The 27,724-nt window shown below is 51.8% G+C and overlaps 1 protein-coding gene across 2 annotated transcripts in view; it reads right to left on the reverse strand.

The window, feature by feature from the left end:
- The window catches only part of dhx15 (DEAH (Asp-Glu-Ala-His) box helicase 15), a 49,490-nt gene that overhangs the window by 16,367 nt on the left and 5,399 nt on the right, over nt 1-27,724 (reverse strand). For both annotated transcript variants that reach the window (XM_061252146.1, XM_061252145.1), the window contains exons 2-8: nt 25,907-26,258; nt 23,421-23,614; nt 21,684-21,843; nt 20,239-20,457; nt 15,083-15,250; nt 2,769-2,855; nt 1,970-2,119 (exon numbers count right to left, since the gene is read on the reverse strand). In XM_061252146.1, coding sequence (XP_061108130.1) covers nt 1,970-2,119; nt 2,769-2,855; nt 15,083-15,250; nt 20,239-20,457; nt 21,684-21,843; nt 23,421-23,614; nt 25,907-26,258 — 1,330 coding nt within the window. The remainder of the gene's footprint in view (nt 1-1,969; nt 2,120-2,768; nt 2,856-15,082; nt 15,251-20,238; nt 20,458-21,683; nt 21,844-23,420; nt 23,615-25,906; nt 26,259-27,724) is intronic.

Consider the following 27,724-nt stretch of genomic DNA (forward strand, 5'->3'; position numbering starts at 1 on the left):
AAACTCTGACATTTCATGAAACATAGATACCCACTAAGGCTGTTGGCAAAGGAACAATAGTACACACGTTCACCTATAACACGCATTCTGGGGCGTGCAACAAGCCACGGGCCCCATGCCCACAAGGGCAGAGACAGGGAGAGACAGACAGGGAGAGACAGACAGATGGAGAGAGAGACAGAGAGAGGGAGAGAGGGAGAGAGGGAGAGAGAGGGAGAGAGAGGGAGAGAGAGGGAGAGAGACAGAGAGAGGGAGAGAGGGAGAGAAAGAGAGACAGAGAGAGGGAGAGAGGGAGAGAGGGAGTGAGGGAGTGAGGGAGAGATAGAGGCAGAGAGAGGGAAAGAGGGAGAGAGGGAGAGAGAGAGGGAGAGAGAGAGAGGGAGAGGCAGAGAGAGGGAGAGAGGGAGAGAGGCAGAGAGAGGGAGAGAGACAGAGGGAGAGAGGGAGAGAAAGAGAGACAGAGAGGGAGAGAGGGAGTGAGGGAGTGAGGGAGAGATAGAGGCAGAGAGAGGGAAAGAGGGAGAGAGGGAGAGAGAGAGGGAGAGGCAGAGAGAGGGAAAGAGGGAGAGGCAGAGAGAGGGAAAGAGGGAGAGGCAGAGAGAGGGAAAGAGAGAGAGGGAAAGAGAGAGGCAGAGAGAGGGAAAGAGGGAGAGGCAGAGGGAAAGAGGGAGAGTCAGAGAGAGGGAAAGAGGGAGAGGCAGAGGGAAAGAGGGAGAGGCAGAGGGAAAGAGGGAGAGGCAGAGAGAGGGAAAGAGGGAGAGGCAGAGAGAGGGAAAGAGGGAGAGGCAGAGAGAGGGAAAGAGGGAGAGGCAGAGGGAAAGAGGGAGAGGCAGAGAGAGGGAAAGAGGGAGAGGCAGAGAGAGGGAAAGAGGGAGAGGCAGAGAGAGGGAAAGAGGGAGAGGCAGAGAGAGGGAAAGAGGGAGAGGCGGAGAGAGGGAAAGAAGGAGAGGCAGAGAGAGGGAAAGAGGGAGAGGGAAAGAGAGGGAAAGAAGGAGAGGCAGAGAGAGGGAAAGAAGGAGAGGCAGAGCGAGGGAAAGAGGGAGAGGGAAAGAGAGGGAAAGAAGGAGAGGCAGAGAGAGGGAAAGAAGGAGAGGCAGAGCGAGGGAAAGAGGGAGAGGGAAAGAGAGGGAAAGAAGGAGAGGCAGAGAGAGGGAAAGAAGGAGAGGCAGAGCGAGGGAAAGAGGGAGAGGCAGAGCGAGGGAAAGAGGGAGAGGCACTTTCCCCTTCACCTCATGAAGCCGCCGCGCTCGCTCCGTCATCCGTGCCCGGGAGAGGCCACATGACACCGAACGTGTCCCCAATATCAGGAGCAAACAGCCCCCAGGGGGCCGGGGGCACGCGGGAGAGGGTGGCCGCCTGAGCATCGGGGCTCCGAGCACGTTTACGCCCCAGAGAGAGGCATCCGCACCCCAGAGAGAGGCATCCGCGCCTCAGACACGCACGCCGCTACCTTCAAATACACACAAGTCTCGCCGATACTCTTCATGAGATTGTGTTAAGGGAAGAGTGTTGTATCCAGCTGTGCTGCAGTCAAACGGGGCTGCAGGGCGAGGCTCTATGCAGGGCCGCAGTCTGCGTTCGGCTGTGCGACCGTTTTAAGCCTTTTCCTACCTGCGCAAGAAACACATCTCCTTAAGATCACAAAACGAACCCGGCGCGACCCCAGACGCCCGGCGCATTTAAACACGGAGCCGGGCGTTTTAAAAGATCTGAAAAGGCTGCACTTTACTTGGTATTTATATTGTACGCTCGCCTGCGAGCGGAATGCTTGATGCGTTTTTCGTTCTGTAATCGTTCAGGAAAAAAGGCTCCGTTGCGTTCCGGGGGAGAGGCGGAAGGGGAAACCTCCAGAGAAGCGCGGGGGTCTAACGTAAGGAGCGCCGGTCGAGCACGGAAACCAAACGCTGCTTTAACCTCACGGACCCCCCCCGAGAGCGCTGGCAAAACAAAATGGCCGAAAGACACTCGCCTGCATCTCCGTCTTGTAGGCCTTCTCTGTGTAGAGGCGGAAACACTTCCCCGGCCGGGTCCTGCCGGCACGCCCCGCCCTCTGCTGGGCGGAGGCTTTGCTGATGGCCGTCACCAGCAGCGACTCCACCCGGATGCGTGGATTGTACACCTGGAGGGGGGGGTGGGGGGGAGGGGGGAGGAGACCACGGAACAGCCCGGTGAGAACAGCCAAAGCCACGGCAGCAACATTACATGTGATTAAGCTTGACAGTTGATTAGACTAAGCAGGGGACTTGGAGCATCGAGGGGATACGGGCCTTGCTCAAGAGCCCAACAGCTGTGCGGATCTTACCGTTTTTAAAAATATATTTTATATATCAGGGGCAGTGCAAATTAATCAACATTCCACATCAATGTAAATGTGCCAGAGTTAGCTAATGAGCTCATTTTCATCCGCAGCCTCTAACCTGCGTGTCTTTGGACTGTGGCTACAACAGGGTTTGGACTTGCGGGTCCCAGCCATGTATACCTAACCACTACGCTCCAGGCTGCCCCTGGTAGCTCCTGGCTGTGAGCTGTTCCACCATTTTGATTCCTGGGAGGAGTGAGAACTCCATCTTAAATGGCTTTCTTGTTCTGCCTCCCTCTCTTTCGCGGGGCTTCCAAATGTCAGAAGAATAAATAAATAGCATTTCCATCTCGGCGCTGTCAGGCACATGCGAGCATTTATCTGAGGATTTTGTAGGCAACAGAAGCAGGTGATGGGAGGAGATTATGCGGGATGGGATGGGGCGGTGGGGGGGGTAGCAGCGGCTAACCTTTTGCTTGGCAAATCCGGGATCAATTACAAACACCACGCCGTCGATCGTCAGCGATGTCTCCGCGATGTTTGTCGACACCACAACCTGAGGAAATGAGCGGGCAGAGTTTATTCTGGCTCACGATCGCGCAGCCCGGAAAACAAGCCCACACGAATCCACAAATCCTTTCATCCACACACCGATTCATACATTTACTCATTCACTGATTCATCCACACACCGATTCATACATTTACTCATTCACTGATTCATCCACACGCCGATTCATACATTTACTCATTCACTGATTCATTCATCCACTGATTCATTCATTCACTGACTCATTCATTCACAGATTCATCTATTCACTGAATCATTCATTCACTGATTACATGACCGATTCATACACTTTCTTATTCATACTTATTGATTGCCTCACTGAGTCATACATTCACTTATTCATTCATAAACTTGGATACATTCAGCAGTAGGATTATGCATTCATTCGGAGCAGTTCTGAAAACAGCCAAAGCAGAGGAAACGGAAAGCTGGGGAGGATTCCGCTCGGCTGAACACGGAGCTCGACGGAAGGGCGTGGATACCGGCACGGTGTTAGCGCAGGGGACATGGACAAAAACATTAGGAATAAATGATCATCCCCCCCCCCACCGGGTCGCCGCAGAGAGAGCAACGCAAGAGGCGGATTACAGCTCCACCGGCAGTGCTGTTCAAAAGAGCGCTCTGCAAAGGAGAGAGAGCCATAGAGGAAAGAGGAGGAGGAGGAGGAGGGGGGGAGAGACTGTGTTCCAGTTCCCCAAAAAATACTTTTCAGAGGGCAAGAGCGACATATTGTGAGTGAATTAAATCGGGCAGACGCTTGTGCGGAACATTCCGGGCACGCGGTGTAACAGAACCCAGCAGAGGAGCGCAGAGGCGCCCAACGGAGCGTCCGCACGCTAAAACGGGCTTTCAGCAGGACACCTCGTCCAAACACATTACCGCACCTCGTCGCCCGCCCAGTACGCCGAAAGCCCTCTCCGTTTTTTATTTTATTTATTTATTTATTTTATGTTTGGAAGAAACGCCTTCTGCTTTCGCTAAAGCGTCGTCCAAATTATTTTCGCGATCCAATTATTATTATTTTTTTTCAATTGGGGCACATTACACTGACGGAGCCGATTTCAAACTTGCTTTACGACGGCGTTCTCGATTTGTACTTTGTGAAAGCCGTAGCTGTTAATTTGAGACAAAAATAAAAAGGTGCGGTAAATCATTCGCTAAAATGCTCTGAAAAAAAAAAAAACCCCGTCGTATGTGAACGCTGCGATGATTCATGTGCCTGGAGGTGAACGTACAGGCAAGTGCTCCCACTAAGTTTGCCAAATCCAAATCGCTCAAATTGACTTTTGGAAGAGAGCTAAAAAGCTACTTTGAAATGAGAGATAAGTTGCATTAAAATTAATGAGCTTTCTGGTGAACTGCAATTATCCAAACATGACTGCAAATTCATGTTAGTGGAATGGAATGCCACTTTAAAGAGAGTGACTGGAGCAACAAAAAAATAAATAAATAAATAAAATAAAAATCTCAAAATAAAATGGAACTTTAATTTCCAAATATTATATTCTGCAGCCAAGGCCACAGTGAGTAATGTGGAGCTGGGAAATGCTTAACCCTCTTCACTGCCAGACGTGCTGCAGACAATCAAAGCACTGGAGCGGGCTGAAACATTTACTTACTCTCAAATATTAACAGGGCCCTGACAAATAATCTTAAATAAGCTAATAAATAATGGATTCCCACTCGGATTCTACACGACGCGAGGAGAGCCAGGGAATCTGAACGTCTCAGAATCCCGGGTCTATCGCCGTTACAATCATCCCCCATAGCGAGCCCGTGTATGTGCGGATGACAGTTGAATGGCGGGGCAGGAATGTAATGAGTAACACCTGCCAGAGGGTCCTTTCTGTCAGCCTTAAACAAACAGAGGGAAACCAGCAGTGAACAGGGGGGCACGTCCAACCGCAGGAAGAGCGAGGAGGCTCACGGCAGTGAACGGGGAGGGGGCACGTCCAACCGCAGGAAGAGCGAGGGGGCTCAGGGCAGTGAACAGGGAGGGGGCAGGCCCAACCGCAGGAAGAGCGAGGAGGCTCACGGCAGTGAACGGGGAGGGGGCAGGTCCAACCGCTGGAAGAGCGAAGGAGGCTCACGGCAGTGAACAGGGAGGGGGCAGGCCCAACCGCAGGAAGAGCGAGGGGGCTCACGGCAGTGAACGGGGAGGGGGCAGGTCCAACCGCTGGAAGAGCGAAGGAGGCTCACGGCAGTGAACAGGGAGGGGGCAGGTCCAACCGCTGGAAGAGCGAAGGAGGCTCACGGCAGTGAACAGGGAGGGGGCACGTCCAACCGCAGGAAGAGCGAGGGGGCTCACGGCAGTGAACAGGGAGGGGGCAGGTCCAACCGCAGGAAGAGCGAGGAGGCTCACGGCAGTGAACGGGGAGGGGGCAGGTCCAACCGCTGGAAGAGCGAAGGAGGCTCACGGCAGTGAACAGGGAGGGGGCACGTCCAACCGCAGGAAGAGCGAGGGGGCTCACGGCAGTGAACAGGGAGGGGGCAGGTCCAACCGCAGGAAGAGCGAGGAGGCTCACGGCAGTGAACGGGGAGGGGGCAGGTCCAACCGCTGGAAGAGCGAAGGAGGCTCACGGCAGTGAACAGGGAGGGGGCACGTCCAACCGCAGGAAGAGCGAAGGAGGCTCACGGCAGTGAACAGGGAGGGGGCTTGCACTGCCCTGGGAAGAGCCAACCGGAGCCAGAACCTGCAGCCGGGCCAGAACCTGCAGCCGGGCCAGAACCTGCAGCCGGGCCAGGCTTCAGGAGCTCAGTCTCCAGACCATAAGCATAACGACGACCTAGCGCTTCCCCTCCCAGGCCAGCAAGCCGAGGCCACTCCTTAGACTCTCTCTGAGACCACGGGAGCGACCGCAGGAGCCAGAACAGGAGGTGGGCCCACCTGCGGCTTCAACCCGACTCTTCGATCACTCCGTCACGCCACGGCCGTCACAGGCCTGAGCGCTCTGGAGCACATTTCAATACCCCTGAAAAAATAATACCAAAATCATCTCAAATGTAAGGAAAAAAAACAAACATAATGAGTCACCCGGCCCCAAAAGGCTACAAAGTTGACAGGACCTTTGCACCGGTGTATCTTTTCCCCATTTAAACGTCGATTGACCCGTTTTAATTATCGTTTTTTTGTGTGTGCAGATTTCACAGTGTGGGGCCTGATTGAGGGGGCGGGCGCTGAACGCTTCCTCTCTACGCTGACCCGTGTGATCTCGGGGTTCCGCTTCGGGAAGCTCATCTTGCGGCTAATGACGCGCGCGAGTCCGGGGCGGCGGCGGCTAGCTGACCCCGCCGGCTCATCCGCGTCGACCGCTGACCGCCGCGGTCCGGCGGGGAACCGCCAACCCGCCCCTCCGCCCACCCGCCGCAGCGGCGCGGTCACGTGGACCGCCCTGGGAGGGGCAGGCCGGGGTACAGAGCCCAAAAACACCTAATTAAATTACTACACCGCACTGTTCAGGAGATGCCCCGGCTGTAAGCGGGCCTCCGCATGCCTTGTAAACATTTAAACTTTACTTCCAGCTGGGCATTTCACAAAGCCATTCCAGTTAAGTACAGCACTCGGAAGCAAAACGGCAGAGGCCCATTTAGGGGGTTTGCATTTTGAACCATTGGTTTTAAAGCCTCCGCTTCCCCCACTGAACCCTTAGAATATATTTTAAATGCTTCCCTTATCACTGGAATCAAGTTTTTCTTGGGGTGTTTTGAGGCTGAAATGGATAGATAAGAGCGGGAGAGAGCGAGCGTACGGTTTGGCCTGCGGCCGTTAGCATGCGCCGCGGGGCAGGAGAGCGCCAGCCTCCAGCTCCTGAGGCCTGTCCCAGGGGCCACAGCTGCTCTGGGCCACGTGAAGGCCCGGGAACCACTGGCGCTTAAACACCGCCGTTCACCAGCGCCTCTCCCCTGCGAGTACACCGCCGTATCGGTTGCTTTTAAAAAAAATTTTTTTCCAGATTTTTCCCTTTTTCTCCCAATTTGGTAGCCAATTGTACCTCGTCTGATTCAATTGGAGGTAGTCGTATTAGATGTACCGCCCGTACCCCGTCCCTCGGCGGCCCGAATGAGAGCGACACGCCTTCTTCAAGCCGTCTCGTCTCGTGCCCGTTGCCGTGATTCCGAGGCGCCCGAGGTGCTTATTGTGCGGCGATCTACTAACCCTGCCAAGTCCCTCCCTCTGGAGCAGCGAGCCAATTATTGCTGCCCCACGTGAGCCGGCCAAACTTGGCTTTTGGCAGGACCGAGAATCGAACCCCGGTCCCCGGTGTGCAACCGCAGCAAACTGCAACCGCAAGTCCGCTGCGTCTTAGCCTGTTGCGCCACCGCGGCTCCCATCGTTCGCTTTTTAAACGCCGCGGATCACACCGAGGTTCCTCCAGCCCTTAACCCGGTGTAACAGCCCGAGAATGAGTCACCCCCGCCCCAAAATTATCATTCAGCCCAGCCGAGGAGGAAAGCAGGCAGCCAATGAACACGGCCGGGGCGGCAGAACGGGACCAGAACGGAGCGGTCTGAGTGAAACCGGCGGGCAGATAAATGACAGAGATTTGGTCTCTTCGATCTACGGACCCCTCAAACTAATAAGAGAGATGGCGGCAGTGACATTTACTACTCAACCAGTCGTCTTCCCTTCCCCAAGTTGGGGTTTTTTTTCCGCGTGGCCCCACTCTAATTTAATATGTGCCCGTGAAACTGTCAGCGCACATATCAAAGGGATCGCGGGCTGTCATACCATTTATGAATTGGAGACACTTTCAAGACAGATCGCAAAACAAAGCAGAGCATGGGCTGACACTTATTAATGTCTGGAGCCATCAACGGGAGCCGGCACGCATGTCTGCCCAAGTGGCGTAAATCTTAAAAATGGCTCCCCCCTCTCCTTCCTCGTCCAAATTAAACCCCTACAAATTGCTTGGCAAAGCATGCGAGAAATTAACAGCGCTTAACCGCATTTAGTGACCCGCGGGTGTTGAGAAATTGCGTTTTTTTTTTTTCCTAGATTTTTTTTTTTTTTTTTTTTTCGAGCCAATGATCCACCGGCGAACGAGCCGGAACCAAGGTGACCAAGCACCTCGGCCGAGGACGAAAAGGGCGATCTCTCGCTCGGAAACGAGGCGACCGCAGCCCGAGTCCCCCTCCGCTCCCGGCACCGCCGAAGCCGAGCGGATCGGGCCGAGCTCAGAACCGCCAGCGCCGGTCTTCACGTCAGCATGATGACACGCGGTAAATATTTACAACATTACATTACATTACATAACCGCGAGCGCTAAGCAGGCTAGCCGTGGCGCTAACGGGCGCGGGGGGATATCGGGGACGGCGAGAACGCGCGACTGCAACAGCGCCCGCTGACATTTCATAACCGTGAGGGGAGCCAGAGACAGCCTCCCATCGATTACATTGATTCTAAGCACATATGGAGCCCGGGACTGCTTAAGAGGCACGGGGGGGGCTGGCTCCCGCGAGTCTGCGGCCATTTTGAAGAGCTCAGACTTTTCATCAGAGATATCATTACATCATTATCACCGCGTGTTACTTCCAGGTTATTACCAAGCAAGGGCCGGGGACTGCCTAACAAGGCCATTCCTCACCCTCGCGGTGGGGGGGGACCGCTGTGTTGACAAATAAAGCCATCGGCCGATTAGTAAGGACACGGAGAGGTCCTTAATGGTCTGGGCCCGGACACGTTTCCGCTAGGCGCTCAAAACGTTTACCATGGGCGTACGGCTTCTGACATTTGAAGGAATATCCAGAAGACAAAAAAAAAAAAACTTGTACTAATAGAGCCCATTTGTCAAAAATGCTTAAGAAGGGTACTTGAGAAGGGCGAGGGGTGTGGGGTGGGGGAGGATTAAAGTCTTTGTTGGTAATTACAGTGAATGGAAGCTCCAACACAAAATCATTAAACTGTAAAGGAGAGATCAGCGGCGTTTTATTTTTTTTTGGAGAAACGGAGCGCTGATGGGGAGAGGCCCGTGTTAATGGACGGCCCGGCTTAATGCGCTCATCAGTATGCGCGGGGGCGGTCGCGCCCCGTCTTAATTCTTTCATTACCTTTCCGCGAGCTTTCGCCGGCGACATCACGCCACACCCCTACTAACATCAGTATCAGTCTCTGACATAACGCCTGCTCCACGCTGAGCTGAGCCCGCGTTCAATTACTCCCCACCCTCCCTCCCAACCCCCCCTCCCCTCCCAACCCCCCCTCCCCTCCCAACCCCCCCTCCCCTCCCCTCCCGCCACCACCGCCGCCGTCCAATCCTAATAAAAATGACAAGTCCGTTTGGGCTCCGGTGGGCGGCCGAGCAGGTTCAATTATTCGACCTTGCCAAGGTGCTGATGGCCAGGAATTTGTTCAGGTGTTTACACGCTGCCTCCAGGTCCGTATTTGCATGGTGGGGTTATATATACTCGGGGCTCTGACAACCTGACATTTTAACAAGGTAATTTAAGCTCATCTCCATGTGACCGGAGTCACCCAGGATATCCGAGGGGCAGGGGAAAATGACACCTGAAAGCGGGCAGACTGTCCAGGCACCGCCGGAATCACCTGGGAAAAGGCGGCCGCCGCCGCGTCCAACACGCCGGGCTCCGGAAAACGTGGAATGCAAATCGGCCGGGCCTTCCCTTCCCCCCCCCCTCTCTCTTTCTCTCTCTCTCTCTCTCTCTCCGAACGCGGAGATGGCATCTCCGGGGCCGTGCCATATTCAAACCGGCCCCAGAGTAACCGTGTCGCTCTTTCATGTCAACATGCCTGGGAACGGCGAGAGCAAACACAGATAATGTTTGAACTTTTAAAAATTCCTGTCCGCGGCTTAGCGCAATCAAACTGTTGCAAATCCTGAGCCCTCTGTGCACACAAAGGGAGCCGGAGGAGGGGGGAATGATGCGGGGCGGCGGGAAGAGAAAAGACCGAGCGCGACGTTTTCTCTCGCGTTTCAGCGCCGCGGAGATAAAAACCTGCCGATTAAGAAGTACCGATACGCACGAGGTGAAAGAACCCAGCTCGGCACACCGATCGAAAGGCGCCAAGCCTGGATTCCCATAAACCAATCCATCCATCCATCCATTATCTTAACCCGCTTATCCTCAACAGGGTCGCAGGGGGGCTGGAGCCTATCCCAGCATACATTGGGCGAAAGGCAGGAATACACCCTGGACAGGTCGCCAGTCCATCGCAGGGCACACACACCATTCACCCACACACTCACACACTCACACCCACGGGCAATTTAGACTCTCCAATCAGCCTATCTTGCTTGTCTTTGGACTGTGGGAGAAACCGGAGTACCCGGAGGAAACCCACGCGAACACGGGGAGAACATGCAAACTCCACACAGAGAGGCCCCGGCCGACCGGGATTCGAACCCAGGACCTACCCACTGCACCATCATAAATTACCTCATAGTACTGTGCTCAAATTTTTCGGCAGTCCAGCAAGACGGAAGTTACTGCAAGTCACATACAGGAAGTGCACAGCTTATTTTCGTCCTCCTAACCGCTGACACGAGCATTTCATCGACTACTCACAAGGGGAGAGAGAAAGAATAAATGCCATTTATGGTCAGTTAAAAGTAATGGAAGATGTGGGTCATGTTGTTTTCACTTTCTCGGGTTAAAGTCAATGGGCAGTTTAAACATCCTGTAGACATCATGGCTAACCACTTCTTTCAACATAAAAGCCAACCAATACTCTGTGAATACACACACACACATAGAATGGGGTCGCTGTTTATTTGTGTGCATCATATCAATGCATTGGTACCTACTGAACACTAGACTGCTAGCAGCTTTGTTGAGCCAGCTAATGTGCGTCTTGGCATGAAGAGGGAATTACATTAGATCTTACATGAACACAATCTTGCTTTTTTTTCTTCTGAAAATGAACAAACTACACAGATTAACAGCATGCTCCATTACAATTATTCAATAAAAAATAATAAGCAAGCAATTCTTTCGGTAATGTTATTTACAATTGAAATTATTCAGATGAATTATTAGCACACAAAATTTCCACCCATGATTATTCTCATCAAATAGGAATTACAAATATTTCAACCGTTAAAACGGATATTGACAGCTAAGTGGAACACATTCAGAGAACGCTTGCTTCCAGGTGTGGATTGAAAATTTGGAACGAGCTCTGAAATTAGCAGCGCACACCAGCCAGGACAGTTATTTTACAAAATGAAGGCATCAGTTTGTTCTGGTTCAAAGCCAAAGTAAAAACAGATGAATAATATTGTAGCTGGAAGCAATGACAAGGCTAAATGTGGTATCAGTTTTTAATACACCCTTGATGCCTCTCAACACTGAAATTTGTTTTGAGTGCCTAGTTTTCAATATGGAGCCTGCGTATAACAAGAAAGTGTTATACGCGGTTCGTCATGTATGGTTTGTGTAGTGTGGTGGAAGAGCCATACATGCTGTGCATATTCCAGTATAAATGTGCTGTAGGAGTGTGCATACCTTTGGTTGAATATTCGCATGTCGGTGCGTATTCCTAGTCATTGTAAATGGCAGGCATTTATATAGCGCCTTTATTCAAGGCGCTGTACAATTGATGCTTCTCAGTCACACGTGCACTCACACATCTACGGCGATTGGCTGCCATGCAAGGCGCTGACTAGCTCGTTAGGAGCAATTAGGAGTTAGGTGTCTTGCTCAGGGACACTTCGACACACCCAGGGCGGGAATCGAACCGGCAACCCTCCGACTGCCAGACGACTGCTCTTACCTCCTGAGCCAATTGTAGCATTGTGTATACTAATACATGTGTAGGGATGCTGAGTTTAACAAAGTATAAGAATTGTTTGCGTGTTTTCAAATTAGTATCATTTAAACAAATTGCTGCCAATATTCTGACAGAACTAATAAAAATAATTTCATTTTTAGACTTAAAATTTGATGTCTATTCCTTTGCAATGCCGTTTCTGCAAGCACAGCCTGGAAGAGAAACGTTGGCCTGACTTCACACAGAGAATGCAGGTGCTGCCAGGCACCTTCCCAACTTGGGAGGAGGTTGTAGCAGTGAGACTGGGCTATAGTCCGTGTTGGGCACTCTTAAAATGGAGGGAAAACATTTGTGCAAAATATTTCCTAGCGCAGGTGCTAAATTAGCCTTTCAATACTCTTCCCCGAAACCTTCTTGTTCTGCTAATAGATGTCGGCCGGAATTTGCATTTTAATAAAAAGCCAGCAGAATAACTGGCCAACAAGTGTAAAGAATTTAACAGCATCACTCGGAAACGCAGCATGAAGGGCTATGGTCGCTTGGCCAAGCTTGCCGCTACCCCTAGCTCTGGACAGAGAAAAACGTCCACACAGTTTCCATCAGTTATGGACCATGGCAAACCGTCCATCCACCTCTTCCCCACCGCCGCAATAGCTGACCTCCTCAATAGCTGACCTCCTCAACTGTGAAGCAATGACCATGTGTTTGGACATTAGACAGCTTAATAACGGTACGGATTGCTGTAAACCGCAGGTGTAAATTCTCAGGTGCCACGTGTTGTGTTCATGCAGCTGTCCACTACTGCAGCAGCAGCCAGGGAACACACAGCCGCAGAGCCCATGAAGCAGGAGGCTCCAGACCCAACTCCAGGGATGGGACACACAAAGGGCCCACTTCTGGGCAGCTAATTCTGTTAAGGCACTGTTCTAGTGCATAGATGGACAGTCACATACGCGCTGAGGATCTATTCTAATGTGTGGATGGACCCCACAGTCAGGTATCTGCTAAGGCTCTGTTCCAGTGTGTGGATGGACCCCACAGTCAGGTACCGACCAAGGCCCAATTCTAGTTAAGGCCCATTTCTAGTGTATGGATGGACCCCACGGTCAGGTATCTGCTAAGGCTAGGTTCTAGTGTGGATGGACCCCACAGTCAGGTATCTGCTAAGGATAGGTTCTAGTGTGTGGATGGACCCCACGGTCAGGTATCTGCTAAGGCTAGGTTCTAGTGTGTGGATGGACCCCACGGTCAGGTATCTGCTAAGGCTAGATTCTAGTGTGTGGATGGACCTCCACGGTCAGGTATCTGCTAAGGCTAGGTTCTAGTGTGTGGATGGACCCCACGGTCAGGTATCTGCTAAGGCTAGGTTCTAGTGTGTGGATGGACCCCACGGTCAGGTATCTGCTAAGGCTAGGTTCTAGTGTGTGGATGGACCCCACGGTCAGGTATCTGCTAAGGCTAGGTTCTAGTGTGTGGATGGACCCCACGGTCAGGTATCTGCTAAGGCTAGATTCTAGTGTGTGGATGGACCTCCATGGTCAGGTATCTGTTAAGGCTAGGTTCTAGTGCGTGGATGGACCCCACTGTCAGGTATCTGCTAAGGCTAGATTCTAGTGTGTGGATGGACCCCACGGTCAGGTATCTGCTAAGGCTAGGTTCTAGTGCGTGGATGGACCCCACGGTCAGGTATCTGCTAAGGCTAGATTCTAGTGTGTGGATGGACCCCACGGTCAGGTATCTGCTAAGGCTAGGTTCTAGTGTGTGGACGGACCTCCATGGTCAGGTATCTGCTAAGGCTAGGTTCTAGTGCGTGGATGGACCCCACGGTCAGGTATCTGCTAAGGCTAGATTCTAGTGTGTGGATGGACCCCACGGTCAGGTATCTGCTAAGGCTAGGTTCTAGTGCGTGGATGGACCCCACGGTCAGGTATCTGCTAAGGCTAGGTTCTAGTGTGTGGATGGACCCCACGGTCAGGTATCTGCTAAGGCTAGGTTCTAGTGCGTGGATGGACCCCACGGTCAGGTATCTGCTAAGGCTAGGTTCTAGTGTGTGGACGGACCTCCATGGTCAGGTATCTGCTAAGGCTAGGTTCTAGTGTGGATGGACCCCACAGTCAGGTATCTGTTAAGGCCCTGTTCTGGCGCCTGGATCGGGCATCAAATCTGGACCGTGCCCTAGGCAGTTGGCCAGCCGCCGAGCAGGAAGACAAAACGGAAACGGGGAGGGGGGCGGCACGCACCAGCGGGCTGTGTCTGTCGATCGGGGCGTCTGCAAACGAAACGCCGTCCTTCGACAGCTCCGCAGACCCGCCCCGCCAAGCGCGGAGCGATAAGAAGCAGCAGCTGACACCCCGCGCTTGGCGGGAGAGCGCCCGCCAGCCTGCTCTCTCCCAAATTGATAGCGGAGGTGGCAGCGGAGCGCTGATAAAAAAATATGATTGGCCGTTTCAAATTGGGGGGAAAAAAACGGGTGGGGGGGGTATAAAGAATTGGCGGTTGCAGTCGGAGCCTGTTAAAAACCCGCAGTGCCGGTCGCCGAGACAGAAGGAAGCCGGGAGCGGCCTCGCACACACATCTGAAGAAACACCAAAAAAAATGGCGGCATCAAAGTGAATACCACCCATCGCATCAGACTCCCGGGCTCTCGCGCGCGGTCGTACCGGCGTACCGCGACCGCAAGCTGCGCGCTCCACAAGCAAGCGGCGTACACGCCGGCAGGTTTTTGATTATTCGAACACAGTTATTAATAATCTTTTATACCAACGATGACAGATCAATCAGGTACCATCGGGAAGACAGCGGCGATGAGCCATTCATCAAACCAACCATCAGATGTTTGGGTAAATGTTTGCAAATTTATAAACGAGTTTAATATTCCCTTATATCCCTGTCCAACGGAGCTGCAGTCCAAGAGGTTTTGTGGGTATGATGTATGGATTTTTAAATCAACAATGAGGAAAAAAAAGGCATAGAACGCGGGTAATATCTGCATAATTTCCATAAATAGACAAAAAAAATTATATTCAAATCAGCGGCACAGTTGAGCGTGATAGAGAGCCCTGCTCCAACACAACACACACAGCTGTGGACGAGTGTTTTGCATCAATAATTCATGCTGGTTTCTTTGGCATTAAGACGGCAGACAGTTTTGGCCTGTGTTCTCAAACTGAGAATGAGGATTTGCAGAGCCAAAACAGAGGTGGCCAGATAAGACTGCAGTTTCCCCGCTTTCCTGAGGCAGCTCTCTGCGAGAGCATTAAGGAAGGAAGAAAAAAAAAAAAGAAAAAAAAAACCCAAGTTATAATTTGGAGAGAATCATATGCTGACAAAAGCAGCATATGTCGTGAGTCAGTTCTGCAGCAAAGCTGAAGGAACCCCCCTCCCTCCCTCCCTCCCTCCCTCCCTCTGCCGTCTCTCTTTTTTTAGGCCAGGAGACGAGCGCCAGGGTGCCCGGTCGGAGCGTGAAGGCGCGCCCGCGTACGTACCTTCCTCCCGATGGCCCCGCTGGGCTTGCGGGGCGGCGGGGGCTCGAAGATCCTCTGCTGCTGCTGGGGGGGCAGGGTGGAGTAGAGCGGGATGATCTTGATGTCGCCCACCTCGGGGCCCAGGTCGTCGATCTCCCGCTTGATCCTCTTGCAGGCCTCGTCGATCTCCTGAAAGAGGACGCGCGCGATTAACGTCAGCGCGGGCCCCGGGGCCCGATATCACCCACGGAGACGGTAAGGACACCCGGGGACGCGCGCAGCGGGCAGGATATCCGATACGGAGCGCCGGGCGCCCGCGACCATCTAACCGAGGGAAATTAAGCCCGGATCACAATTCCCAACGGCTCGGCTGTCAGACGGAGCGCTCGGAAAAAGAGCAAAAACTTCATTACGCCTTCAATCATGTACGAAAGAGAGGGAGCGTGACACTTAAAGCGCACCGCGACGCGAAAACTAACACATCGGCACAAACTGTTTAAAAGTTCTCAAGAACGTCTCATTGATCCAAAACAGCGATCCTTCAATGTCCCGATGAGGATCACCATTGTCCAAACATTGCCATTTTATTTTAAAAAATAAAACTCCCCGGAGACCATTTAAAAAGAGGATGGGACTCTTTCCAGAATTTAGCTAGCAGCACCCTGAAATATTCATGAAGGCGCTCGCACTCCTGCTCCCGGCTTTCTCAGGTGAGACGTCAGGACGGACGCAGCTGGGCCCTGCAGATTAAGGGTCGCAGGAGAGCAGGTGAGCGATGGCTGAAATGGCGGTGGTGGACCTGAGAGGGGGCTGCTGGGGGCTGCCGGGGGGCTTAACCCAAGCGCGGAGCGCCGGGGTTTTGACCGCCGAGGTCACGGGTCGCCCGCCACGTTTCCGCAACCAAAAGGAGGTGGAGCTGGGGGGGGGGCAAGGAGCATTCCGGCCCCTTCTCCGTGGTTATTCCACTCGGGTTGTGCGAGTGGCCTGCGTGCACCTGCACTCTTTGCAAACTGCCAGACCAAACTTTATCAGGCGGTCGCCTTATTTTGAAAACACGGATTTGATAGTGGCCGGGGTCACCTCTGAAAAAGCTTTCTGGTGGGACACAAAGCAAAACTACCGTCTGGCCAGAAGGGTAAAACAGTCATTAGGGTCCCCACTGGGCTGGTCAGGCACAGAACGTCGTTCTGGATAAGAGCGTCTGCTAAAAGCCCAAATGAGAGGGAGAATAATGAGGACCAGCACCAGGTGCATTAGTCCTGGCTGGGACCTGTGCCTCAAAAGGTGGCTACCTGCGTTAGCAATTTACGCTTGTTTTTGTCGTCAGAGTACCGCCTTGGCAGGCAAGAGCTATTAGTCAAATAACTAACAGAACGTAGTTGAACTATTAGCTATTTTTGCCAAGCAAGGCTTGGAAAAAGATTTAAGCAGGACGCTCAATATGTATTCCTGTACAAAAAGGGACACACAAGCTGTACCTTAACATATTGTACCAGCAGAAGGATTAGGTTTGCTGGCTTCGCAGAATAAGTGTCCTAAATTTCAGAATCCTTGGCAGGGGCATTCAGGGAGGTATCAAGCACACAATCTGCTGGAATATGCAATTAATCCCAAACGCATGCATATAAAGGAAGGTTTAGTACAATCTAAATGAACAATTCAACAAGTGCAAGAGCTGTCACTTAGCATTAGCGGGAGCTTCGATCTTATCTTTTAAAAAGGGAAGAGTAAAAAAAAATAAAAAAAATAAGCCCTGCATGATTTCAAAAGCTTATCTTCAATACATCTTCTGGCTCCCCAAATGAATTCAGCACTCCTTTTCCAGAGCTGCATTCCCTTAAAATAGTACGAGACACTAAATTAAACCACTCAAGGAGGGTAACCTCTGGCAACAGAGGCGCTGCCTTCAGTAGTGGAGGGTACATCCCTGCCAAAATGTAAACGCATGCTTCACACAGGCAATTTGGGAGCGATTTGGGCGGAACTGTGTAATGCGCTGCAAGAACGGGTCTCGCTTAACGAACTGATCCAATTGTTTTGTCTCAAACGAACGCCATAACATGTAACCTACATAACTGGCTCAGCGGAGCGCCTCTGCCTGGGCTGCAGCACCACCCTCAGGCGGCAGCGGGTACTGCAGCTCGCTGCCCGGGAGGTCATGTGATCCAGATGAATTACTTGGCGCTGGCTGCTGGAGAGAATGTTCCATGGAAACCTGGAGTGAGGTGCATTCTGAAATTACTGGAGCCATTTTTAATACATTGTTTTCCATTATCATATCAAGGCCACTCTCTGACACTGAAAGCTCTGCAGTCTAATCCGGGCGCAGCAGAATTAATACCCTTTCCTCAAAGCCTTTCGGCTGTGTGCGACTTCTATTTTTTTTAACCAGTTCAAGGCGCCTCTGTTACAAAAGTGATGGTGTGTGTGTGTGTGTGTGTGTGTCTGTGTGTGTGTTTGGGGAGGGGGGGGGCCAAAGTGGCCATGTGTCTTCATCAACCCGCCAAGGTACGCGCTGGAGTGCTAAACAAATGGATTGGCGGAATTAGCCGCGGCATTAATAGCCCATCAACACTCTGGACGCAGCAGCTGTCATGAAAAATAACATTTGGTGCCAAGTGGCGGGAAAAGCGGGCGAGCGGCCTCCGTACCTGGAACGCAGGGAACCGCCGCGGGGAACCGCCTCGTGGAACCGCCGCGGGGAACCGCCGCGCGGAACCGCGCACGCTCCCTCCATACACGCCGAGATGGGTGTTAACCACTTAATTGATGTAATTAAGTGCTCTCTTCTCAGTCCAGCTAATGAGGAAGAGACTCCTGCATATCTGCATATCGAGGTTAACTGCTGCGGGCGCAGCTTAAGTGGTTCGGTGCAGCAGCGAGCCGGCGACCGCTCCTCTCCGCCGCCCATTCTTCTTCCGCCGCGGATAATCGCTACAGAACATCTCGCGGCGTAACCGGGGGAAGCTCCTCCGCCCCGATTTGTTTTGTTATAAATGATGCTTCCCTTATCGCGGGAAGATGGAGAGGCTCGCCCGCTTTAAAAACGGGTCTCCCCTTCCCCGTCGTTAGGAGACATCAAAGTTTGGAGCGTATCCCGAAGAGGTTAATACGCTCTCGCGGGCATTTCCCGGGCAACTCCTTTGAACATCATTACTGTCAGGCCCACCTCACATTGACTCCAGCCTAATTAAGAGGCCATTAATGAACTAACCATGCAAGGGTTTGGAGCGCCACTTCTGAAGCTAGCCTGATTATTCCCAACACATTTCAGCTGAAAACCTTCCACGCATTCCATGTTGCTGAGGGAGGATACGGTATCGCAACTTCTATCTGAGTTTAACCAATTACGCACAGCCTTCCGCGAGCCTGTGTTCACACACGATATATTACCGGCTGTAGAGAGACCTCTCAATGGCATTAGGCGACCGATCACCTTGGATTAATTATATTTTTTAGTTTTTTTACAGGAAAAGTACAATATTATACATGCAAGGGTATCACTACCCTAAGCCATTGGGAAATGAATAAGAATTCATTATTAATCAAGCTAATAATGAATAATCACTAAGGAATTGATTTTTACATCATCTGATCTGGAAAGCCCAGCCATTATGATTTCATTAGCGAGACTGCTCCATGGGCGGCTTCTGAAGGAACCAGGGAACACGAGCGATTTGGACAAAACTGAAAGTAATTGAAAGCTGCGCGCCCATTAATATGCTTCAGTTAGCTTGCTGTGAGGAGCATTTATACTGGGCTACCTCATACACTGTAAAGCTGGCTCTGTAGGGCAGGTGTTAATGCCACTTCCCCCTGGCTCTGCATGCAGGGGCTAATGCCATTCCCACCCTGGCTCTGTACACAGGGGCTAATGCTAATTCCACCCTGTACAGAGGGGCTAATGCTATTCCGATCCTGGCTCGGTAGGCAGGGGCTAATGCCATTCCCAACCTGGCTCTGTACAGGGCTAACACTATGCCCATCCTGGCGGTATAGGCAGGGGCTAACGCTACTTCCACCCTGGCTCTGCAGGCAGGGGCTAATGCTACTTCCACCCTGGCTATAGAGACAGGCGCTAATGCTACTTCCACCCTGGCTCTAGCGACAGGCGCTAATGGTACTTCCACCCTGGCTCTAGCGACAGGCGCTAATGCTAATTCCACCCTGGCTATAGAGACGAGCGCTAATGCTAATTCCACCCTGTACAATGGGGCTAATGCTACTTCCCTCCTGGCTGTATAGACAGGCGCTAATGCTAATTCCACCCCGGCTATAGAGACAGGCGCTGATGCTAATTCCACCCTGTACAATGGGGCTAATGCTACTTCCCTCCTGGCTGTATAGACAGGCGCTAATGCTACTTCCACCCTGGCGATAGAGACAGGCGCTAATGCTACTTTCACTCCCTGCCCCCCCCCCCCCCCCCCGGCTGTATAGGCAGGGGCTAATGCCATTCCCACCCTTTTCCCCGGTGACTGGCGGTACAGCCGCGGCCATTCCCCGCGGCCTCCGTCCCCGCCTGCTGCTGGAGATCACGAGGCTGTCAGACACATTTCCGCCAGGCTGGAGCCTGCCCAGCTGTGACCAAATTCATCACTTTCGGCGTGAACCTCGGCCTCTATTACACATCAGTAAGCAACATTTGCGGGAGCAAAAAATAATAAATTGCTTAATTTCAGGGATTCATGAGGAGGGCAGAATCTGGGTCACTTTCTCCCATTTTTAGGGTATTTTCCAAACAGAGCGGGCCAGACATTAAATACCACTATTAGTCTGAGCATTGATTTTTTAACCTTTGTGTGCATGTGTGTTTCTGTGCACGCGTGCGTGCGTGCGTGCGTGCGAGGGGAGTATCCACACACGAGCTCTCCCCCCCCCGTCCCCCCCGCCGCGTCAGAACTAAAGCTGTTTCAGCGCCGGGGTTAGGGAGCGCTCTCATCTCCTGACCCTCACCCTGCTCCTCCTCACACATGTGTCTCTGTGTGTGTCTCTGTGTGTGTCTCTGTGTGTGTCTCTGTGTGTGTCTCTGTGTGTGTCTCTGTGTGTGTCTCTGTGTGTGTCTCTGTGTGTGTCTCTGACACACACTAGATACCTGTGTGTGTATGCGTGTGTATTTGTGTGTGCGCGTGTGTGTGTGTGTGTGTGTGTGCGCGCGTGTGTGTGTCTGAGCGTACCTCCTGGCCGGTGAGGAAGAGCAGCACGTCTCCCTCCTCCTCTTCACACATGTGTATCTGTATGACGGTGCGGATGGCTGCCTCCAGGTAGTCCCTCTCGGGTTCGGGCGTGTAGAAGATCTCCACGGGGTGCGTGCGGCCAGGGATGGTCAGCAGGGGGCAGCTGTCGAAGTACACCTGGAACTTTCCGGCGTCTAGCGTGGCACTCATGACGATAACCTGAGCTCGGACAAAAATCAAATAAAAACACCCATCAATAAAAACGACACACTAAAAACAGGAATCAACAGGTTAATGTTTTTCCACTTGCTTTACAGGTACAAAGGCACAAATTACTGCACTCAAGACTTAAATTGGGTCTGCAAATAAAGTCATAAATCAAGGGGAAAAAAGGCTCTGTGCACCAAAAGATGCCTCAAATATGCATAAAGCCATAACGTTTAATTGACAAAAAAAAGGACAAGCCATAACGACTTACGACTTGCCCATTTTCCCTCGATTAAAAGTTACAGCTTTACGTGCATTTGAGGCTTTTTTTAGCGCATGCAGCCTTTTTTTCTCCACGTTTTAACGGTGAAATTAGTGAAATAGGCAGCAGCAATGACCTGATTTTGGACAAAAAACAATAAATATATAGATGTATAAAAAATCTATGAAAAGTGACTAATACGAAACAGAAATCAAGCAGTTAAAGGATTTGATGTGGTTTACAGGTGAGAGTAGTGGAATAGCGGGCAGCAGAACCGCCCTGGCTCCGGTCCAGCGGGCCAGGTCGGGTAAGTTTACATGCCAGGCACTGCAGCGGGCACGCTCCTCCACCGGGCCCATTAGATAAAACACATTAGGATTCTGATGGGAAGCCGCTCTCAATTTTCAATCTAAATATTTCGGGCCACTGTCTCCGTATCCGCTTTACGCACTGCAAAACATTATAATTGCTCTTAATCAAGGCAAATTAAACTTTAAATTTAGAAGGGACACAGGCAGAAGATCATTCAGAATAACCTAGACCTCATTTAACAGTCTTTGAACACATGTATAACCTTTGATTCGCTCCTAACAACAAGCAGTCATTACCCATCTGCTTTATGAGAATTGTGTCCGGCGCTCTCCATCTATAAAAACTCCACGCTTCCTCACGTTCTGGATTGATGGCTCTAAACGGGCTGACCCGGGAACAATCTCCGCGCCGCCAAAAAGTGACTGGCTATGCATTTCTGAGCTAAATGCCGGAGTTTGTCTTTCCTCAATAGCCGCGCAGCTGTCAAACAAAGAAACTTCATCACCGATTGTCAGCAGAAGGAGAGGGGGAGAGGAGGGGCGGCGGGGGGAACGAGACGCAGACAGCTGCGGCGGAAAGCGGGCCGGACGGCCGCGGCGGAGGGGAGGCGGGCGTGCGGGCGCGCGCGCGTCTGCGGGGGGTTCTGGGAGCGCGGGGGGCGCACCTTCAGGTCGGAGCGCTGGCGCACCACCTCCTTCAGCACGCCCATCAGGATGTCCGTGGCCAGCGTGCGTTCGTGGGCCTCGTCCAGGATGATGACGCCGTACCGCTCCAGCAGGGGGTCGTTCATGGCCTCCCGAAGCAGCATACCGTCCGTCATGTACCTGAGGATTTAAACCAGGTAACTTTACCACACATCGGCACAGAGGGATGCGTCCACTGCATCCATCAAATCCCTATGCAAAGTATTGTAAATAACTGTAATAACACATTCTGTATGTCAGGATTTTATGGGTGTGGTCTGGACCGCCTCACCACCCCACCTCCCTCCTCAACTCCTCCCAAAATGTACCACCAACAAGGAGGGAGACTGGGAGAGGGATAAGGTCGGTAGACGGATTAAAAGCTGAAAAATAGAAAGCTGCAAACACAGAAAGAGATTCAACCCCCAGTTGGGATTCGAACCTGTGACGGTGTTTTTGGTGCAGTGGATAATCCTTGACACTGCTGCATAGCTCACGCTACAAATCTCATGACACTATGGGAGGATCACAGATTTACCTCTTCAGTCAATTTAAGCTCTTGCTAAACAAACAATGAACAACACACACTGGAGTTCAACATAATGCAAATACCACTCTGGTTTCACAGTCTCGAACCGTAAACAGAGCGAACAGAAGCGCCTACTGTTCCAACATATGGTTCACGGGAGGCAACGCAGAATTTTACAGGACTAGGCGTCCACAATCAGCAGGTATCCCATAACACGAGCAGCATCGTGACACCTGAACAGCATCGTGACACCTGAACAGCATCGTGACACCTGAACAGCATCGTGACACCTGAACAGCATCGTGAACAGCAGGAAGAGCATCGTGACACCTGAATAGCGCGTGACACCTGAACAGCATCGTGACACCTGAACAGCACGGTGAACGGCAGGAAGAGCATGGTGACACCTCAACAGCATTGTGACACCTGAACAGCATCGTGACACCTGAACAGCATGGTGAACGGCAGGAAGAGCATGGTGACACCTGAACAGCATGGTGACACCTGAACAGCATGGTGAACGGCAGGAAGAGCATCGTGACACCTGAATAGCATTGTGACACCTGAATAGCGCATGACACCTGAATAGCGCGTGACACCTGAACAGCATCGTGACACCTGAACAGCATGGTGAACGGCAGGAAGAGCATGGTGACACCTGAACAGCATGGTGACACCTGAACAGCATGGTGAACGGCAGGAAGAGCATCGTGACACCTGAATAGCATTGTGACACCTGAATAGCGCGTGACACCTGAACAGCACCGTGACACCTGAACAGCATGGTGACACCTGAACAGCATGGTGAACGGCAGGAAGAGCATCGTGACACCTGAATAGCATTGTGACACCTGAATAGCGCGTGACACCTGAACAGCACCGTGACACCTGAACAGCATCGTGACACCTGAACAGCACGGTGAACGGCAGGAAGAGCATGGTGACACCTGAACAGCATGGTGACACCTGAACAGCATGGTGAACGGCAGGAAGAGCATCGTGACACCTGAATAGCATTGTGACACCTGAATAGCGCGTGACACCTGAACAGCACCGTGACACCTGAACAGCACGGTGACACCTGAACAGCATGGTGACACCTGAACAGCATGGTGACACCTGAACAGCATGGTGACACCTGAACAGCACGGCGAACGGCAGGAAGAGCCAGGTGCGAGGGGTGACTCACTTCAGGATGGTCTTGGCGCTGCTGCAGTCCTCGAAGCGGATGGAGTAGCCCACCTCCTGGCCCAGCATCACGTCCATCTCGTCCGCCACGCGCTGAGCCACGCTCATGGCCGCCACCCGCCGGGGCTGTGTGCAGGCCACGCCCCGCTTGGGCCCCGGCAGCGCCCGCACCATGTCCACGCACCACTGGGGGATCTGAGAGGGGCAGGGGCCAGGGCGTGTCGCTCACAGTCAGGGCCAATAGACAGACATTTTACATTTTACATTTTTGTCATTCGGCGGACGCTTTTAATCCAAAGTGATTTACAAGTGCACAGGTTCTACCATAAGTCAAAGCATCACATCCAGAACTAGGAAAATGCACATGAAATGCTGTTCTAAACATAGTCATCGTCATAAGTGCGAAACATTATATTACATTACATTATTGGCATTAGGCAGACGCTCCAGAGCAACGTACAGTTGATGAGACTAAGCAGGAGACAGTCCTCCCCTGGAGCAATGCAGGGTTAAGGGCCTTGCTCAAGGGCCCAACGGCTGTGCGGATCTTATTGTGGCTACACTGGGATTAGAACCACCGACCTTGCCTGTCCCAGTCATTTACCTTAACCACTACGCTACAGACAGCCACGGCCAATAGACAGCCTGTTGTGACGTTAGAGAGCAGCACACACAGGTTTGTAATCATGGCCACATTCAAGTCGGTCTGTACGCTCCAGCCACAACAGCGCCAGAAGGCAATTCCCTGGACCAACCTGTATATTCTACACCCCTTCATTTGGACTTTCTAGTTTAATAGCTCAACTGCTAAGCCCATTTGATTATTTTCCATGATAGACCCCTTGTTACATCCATTCTACCTCTACCTTTGACACGATCATCCAGTCGAGGATGGAACTCATCTCTATATCCGGGTTCCTCCCGAGGGTTATTCCGAGTTTTTGTCTTGCCACTATTTCGCCGCTTTTTGTTCCCACCAATTTTCCTTTTGTTACTCCGTGTCTGTTACTACACTTTATGACAGTTCTCTGTAAAAGGCACACATAAAAGTAAAAATGGATTTGGAAATGTTGTGAGGCAAAATAAAAACTCTAAGTAAGGAGGGGTGAAAGCCTGCCCCAGCTCCTGTTCCCGCACGTCTGCAGCAGGGATCCCAGCTGGTTTAGAAATGATGAGACCCGCTAAGAGAGAACTAAACTTAGAAGCTGTTCTTTCCACCGTATTAGCCTTGTGTTCGGATGAGTGGCCGTCAGTGGCACCAACCCTTTTTGGCTGCTGAGATAAACACTCCCTGCATTTAACATGTCAACAAATCCACAGCGAGAAAGGCAGGCTAACCTATGTGAGGCGCTGGTGATAACTCTGCCACAAAGCCTCCTTATAGACGAGGGGCTTCAACAACGCGCTCCCCCCCCTTCCCGCTCTCTCTGGGGCTGCGGAGTTCAGCCGCTGATGAAACTCAGAGATGAAAGCTGCGGGCTGGAGTGTAGCGTGGGGGCCAGCGGTTAGCCACTCTGTTCTGATGCCGCGCCGCCCCGGCGTCGGCTGGGGAAACGCTAGCGGTCCGCGCGCTACGGCAGGGCTTAATGGCACACAAACATCCAGCCGGGACCCGAACGTCGCAGGACTAAGCAGCGTAAATAAGCGGCCGCCAAGCCAAAACTTCAGGAATGGATTTGAGCCGTTAAGCAAACAACAGGGCAGCAGTGGGAGGACGCCACTGGCAGCAAAAACGCATCCCGCCCGATTCCCAGCGCACTCAACCACCCTCGGGGGCTGCAGGTGCCTGCAACCGTGGCCCCGCAGTGCCACAGGGGCCCCTGGTTTTCCCGGTTACTCAGCATTTTAACTTATCAATTACTGCACCTCATTAGAGACAATTCACCTGGCGCGATTTCTTGTGTGTGAAATGGTTACAGGTTTTAATATCCTACCCTGTGGGTCTAGAGGAGCAGGGGACCCCTGCTTTGCAGAGTGAGGGAATAAGGGGCGGGGGGGAACACACCTGGTCCAGGGTGTGGGCGGGTTTGGGGAAAGCAGCCAGCTTTCCAGCTACTGGTTTCGTCAATTCATATGAAGTCTCCCGCTACATTTTTTTGATACCTACATTTTTTGCTCAAAAGGCCCATTTTCCCATTGGACTTTTGACAGCATTTGACAGCAAATTTAAAATATTTCACCCTCCCCCCCAATCTATGCCACATATTGTTTTTGCATCATTTCTCCGGTAATTTACTTTGGACGTAGTCTTCTTCATTGTGCATGTGACCAAGGACACTAACGAGCACGAGCAGAGAGCCAACATGCTGCCCAAGGAGGCGGAATCTTTCCCCCCCATTGGTTTACTATTGCGTGTGGACCCTTTAGCCAATGAAAGACTTCGAAACGCATCTCTCGCGCTGAAACACACCAAAAACCAGCAGACACTGCGGCCCTCCGGGTCGGGAGTTTGACAGCCCCGCTCGGAGGCTCGGGGGAGGGTCTGACCTGCGTGGTCTTGCCGGAGCCCGTCTCTCCCACGAGCACGAAGCTCTGGTGGCGGGTGAGGATGTCGCCGAAGCGCTCCTTGTACTCCCACACGGGCAGCTGCAGCCGCTTCTTCAGGATCTCGTAGTAGCGCGGCGTGTGCGGCAGGTTGGTGAAGGGGTTGACCTGCTGTTGCATGGCGGTCTGTTTGAGCGGGAGCAGGCCGCCCCCCCCTCCGCCCGGCAGCACGGCGTTCAGGGACACGCCCGGCGCCTTCGTGTCCTTCTCCCTGTCCCGGTCGCGGTCCCGGTCTCTGTCGCGGTCCCGGTCCTTCGACCGGTCATCGCGGTCTCTGTCGCGCTCGCGGTCTTTTCTGCAATGACAAATTCACATTTACATTTGCATTTATAATTTAGTCATCTGGCAGACGCTTTTAATCCAAAGCAACTTACAAAAGCAAAGGTTCTTCCACAAGTTAAAACATCACGTACATACCTAGTATACTACACGAGGTGCCGTTCTAAACAAAAATAGTCATTATACGTGGAATTATAATTTTTTGGGGGTTAGACAAGAGGGATATCAGAAAGGGGGGGGGGGGGGGGGATATATGGGGAGGAATTCTGCTGTCCTGACAGTGGTAGGCAAGTCATTCCACCAGAGGAACCAGAACGGAAAACAGGCGTGAACGTGCAGCTCGACCGCCAGGTGCTCGTAGTGAGGGAACCATAAGGCGACCAGAGCTGGCAGACCGGAGTGGTCTAGCTGGGGTCTAGCTAGGGAGTGATTAAGGATTGTATGTAAGGCGAGGCAGTCCCCTTAGCAGCCTGAAATGCCAACACTAGGGCCTTGAAGAGGATGCGTGCGGCAATAAGAAGCCAGCGGAGGCCAATGAGGAGTGGACCAAATAGACGAGGCCCAACCATTAAGAGTCAACGTCATTCTCACAGGAGAACTAGTGCCCCACTCGTTAAAAAGCTCTTTTTACATGTATGCTAATGACCACGTCCGGCCGGCAGTAAGGTTCGCTTATCATTGACTGCAGAGAGAATGCTGCTTTCTTGCTGGACACAAGATTTACAGAATTATCAGCCATGCGTGTACCAGCACCAGGGCTGGAGGTCAATTCAAAAAAATTAACTGAAATTCAATTAATGAACTGAAGAAGCTCAAGGTTCTCTGGGGATTTTTCCAACAATTTATATTTATATGTATAAATTTCAATTAATTTCCAAAGGTGTATGAAGTGAGATAGAAATTGTCCATTTTAGTTCATTCTAGCGTGACAAAATAATGGTATATTGATATATTTTGCTCTACATGAATGGAATTCATGTTTTTAGGCACAAAGAACAAACAATTTAAACTAAATAATGAAATACAATAATACTCAGCGATTTACAGATCTTGTGCTCATTTCAGATGAAAAGTAATCCGTATTATACTAAAGGATACTAAAATGTGTCTGAGAACACAGGCCGAAACGAGGCTTGTCAGTCTTTTAAAATGCAGAAAGATTTATCTTCATTATAATCCAAAGAAATGAATATCAGGGGATGAAATGCTGAGCGTGTTTTATTGGAATTCAACTATATTAGCATTTTCGCCGAAACTGTGTGTCCTCTGCATGTAAACGGAATTTCCTGAACATACTGAGCATTCACCTTCCGCTCGGTGCTAGTGAAAGCTACGATGAAGGATGAGAACATTCAAGTGTCTCTGGTCATAGACCAGCTGAACCAGAGTAGGCAATCGCATCCGCATTGAGGGGAAAAGCTCATGAACATGAACATCTAAAGAGGTTTTTATGCCCCTAAAAAACAATGAAACGATCAAAAG

Source organism: Conger conger, chromosome 8, assembly GCF_963514075.1.
Source record: "Conger conger chromosome 8, fConCon1.1, whole genome shotgun sequence".
Taxonomy (NCBI): domain Eukaryota; kingdom Metazoa; phylum Chordata; class Actinopteri; order Anguilliformes; family Congridae; genus Conger; species Conger conger.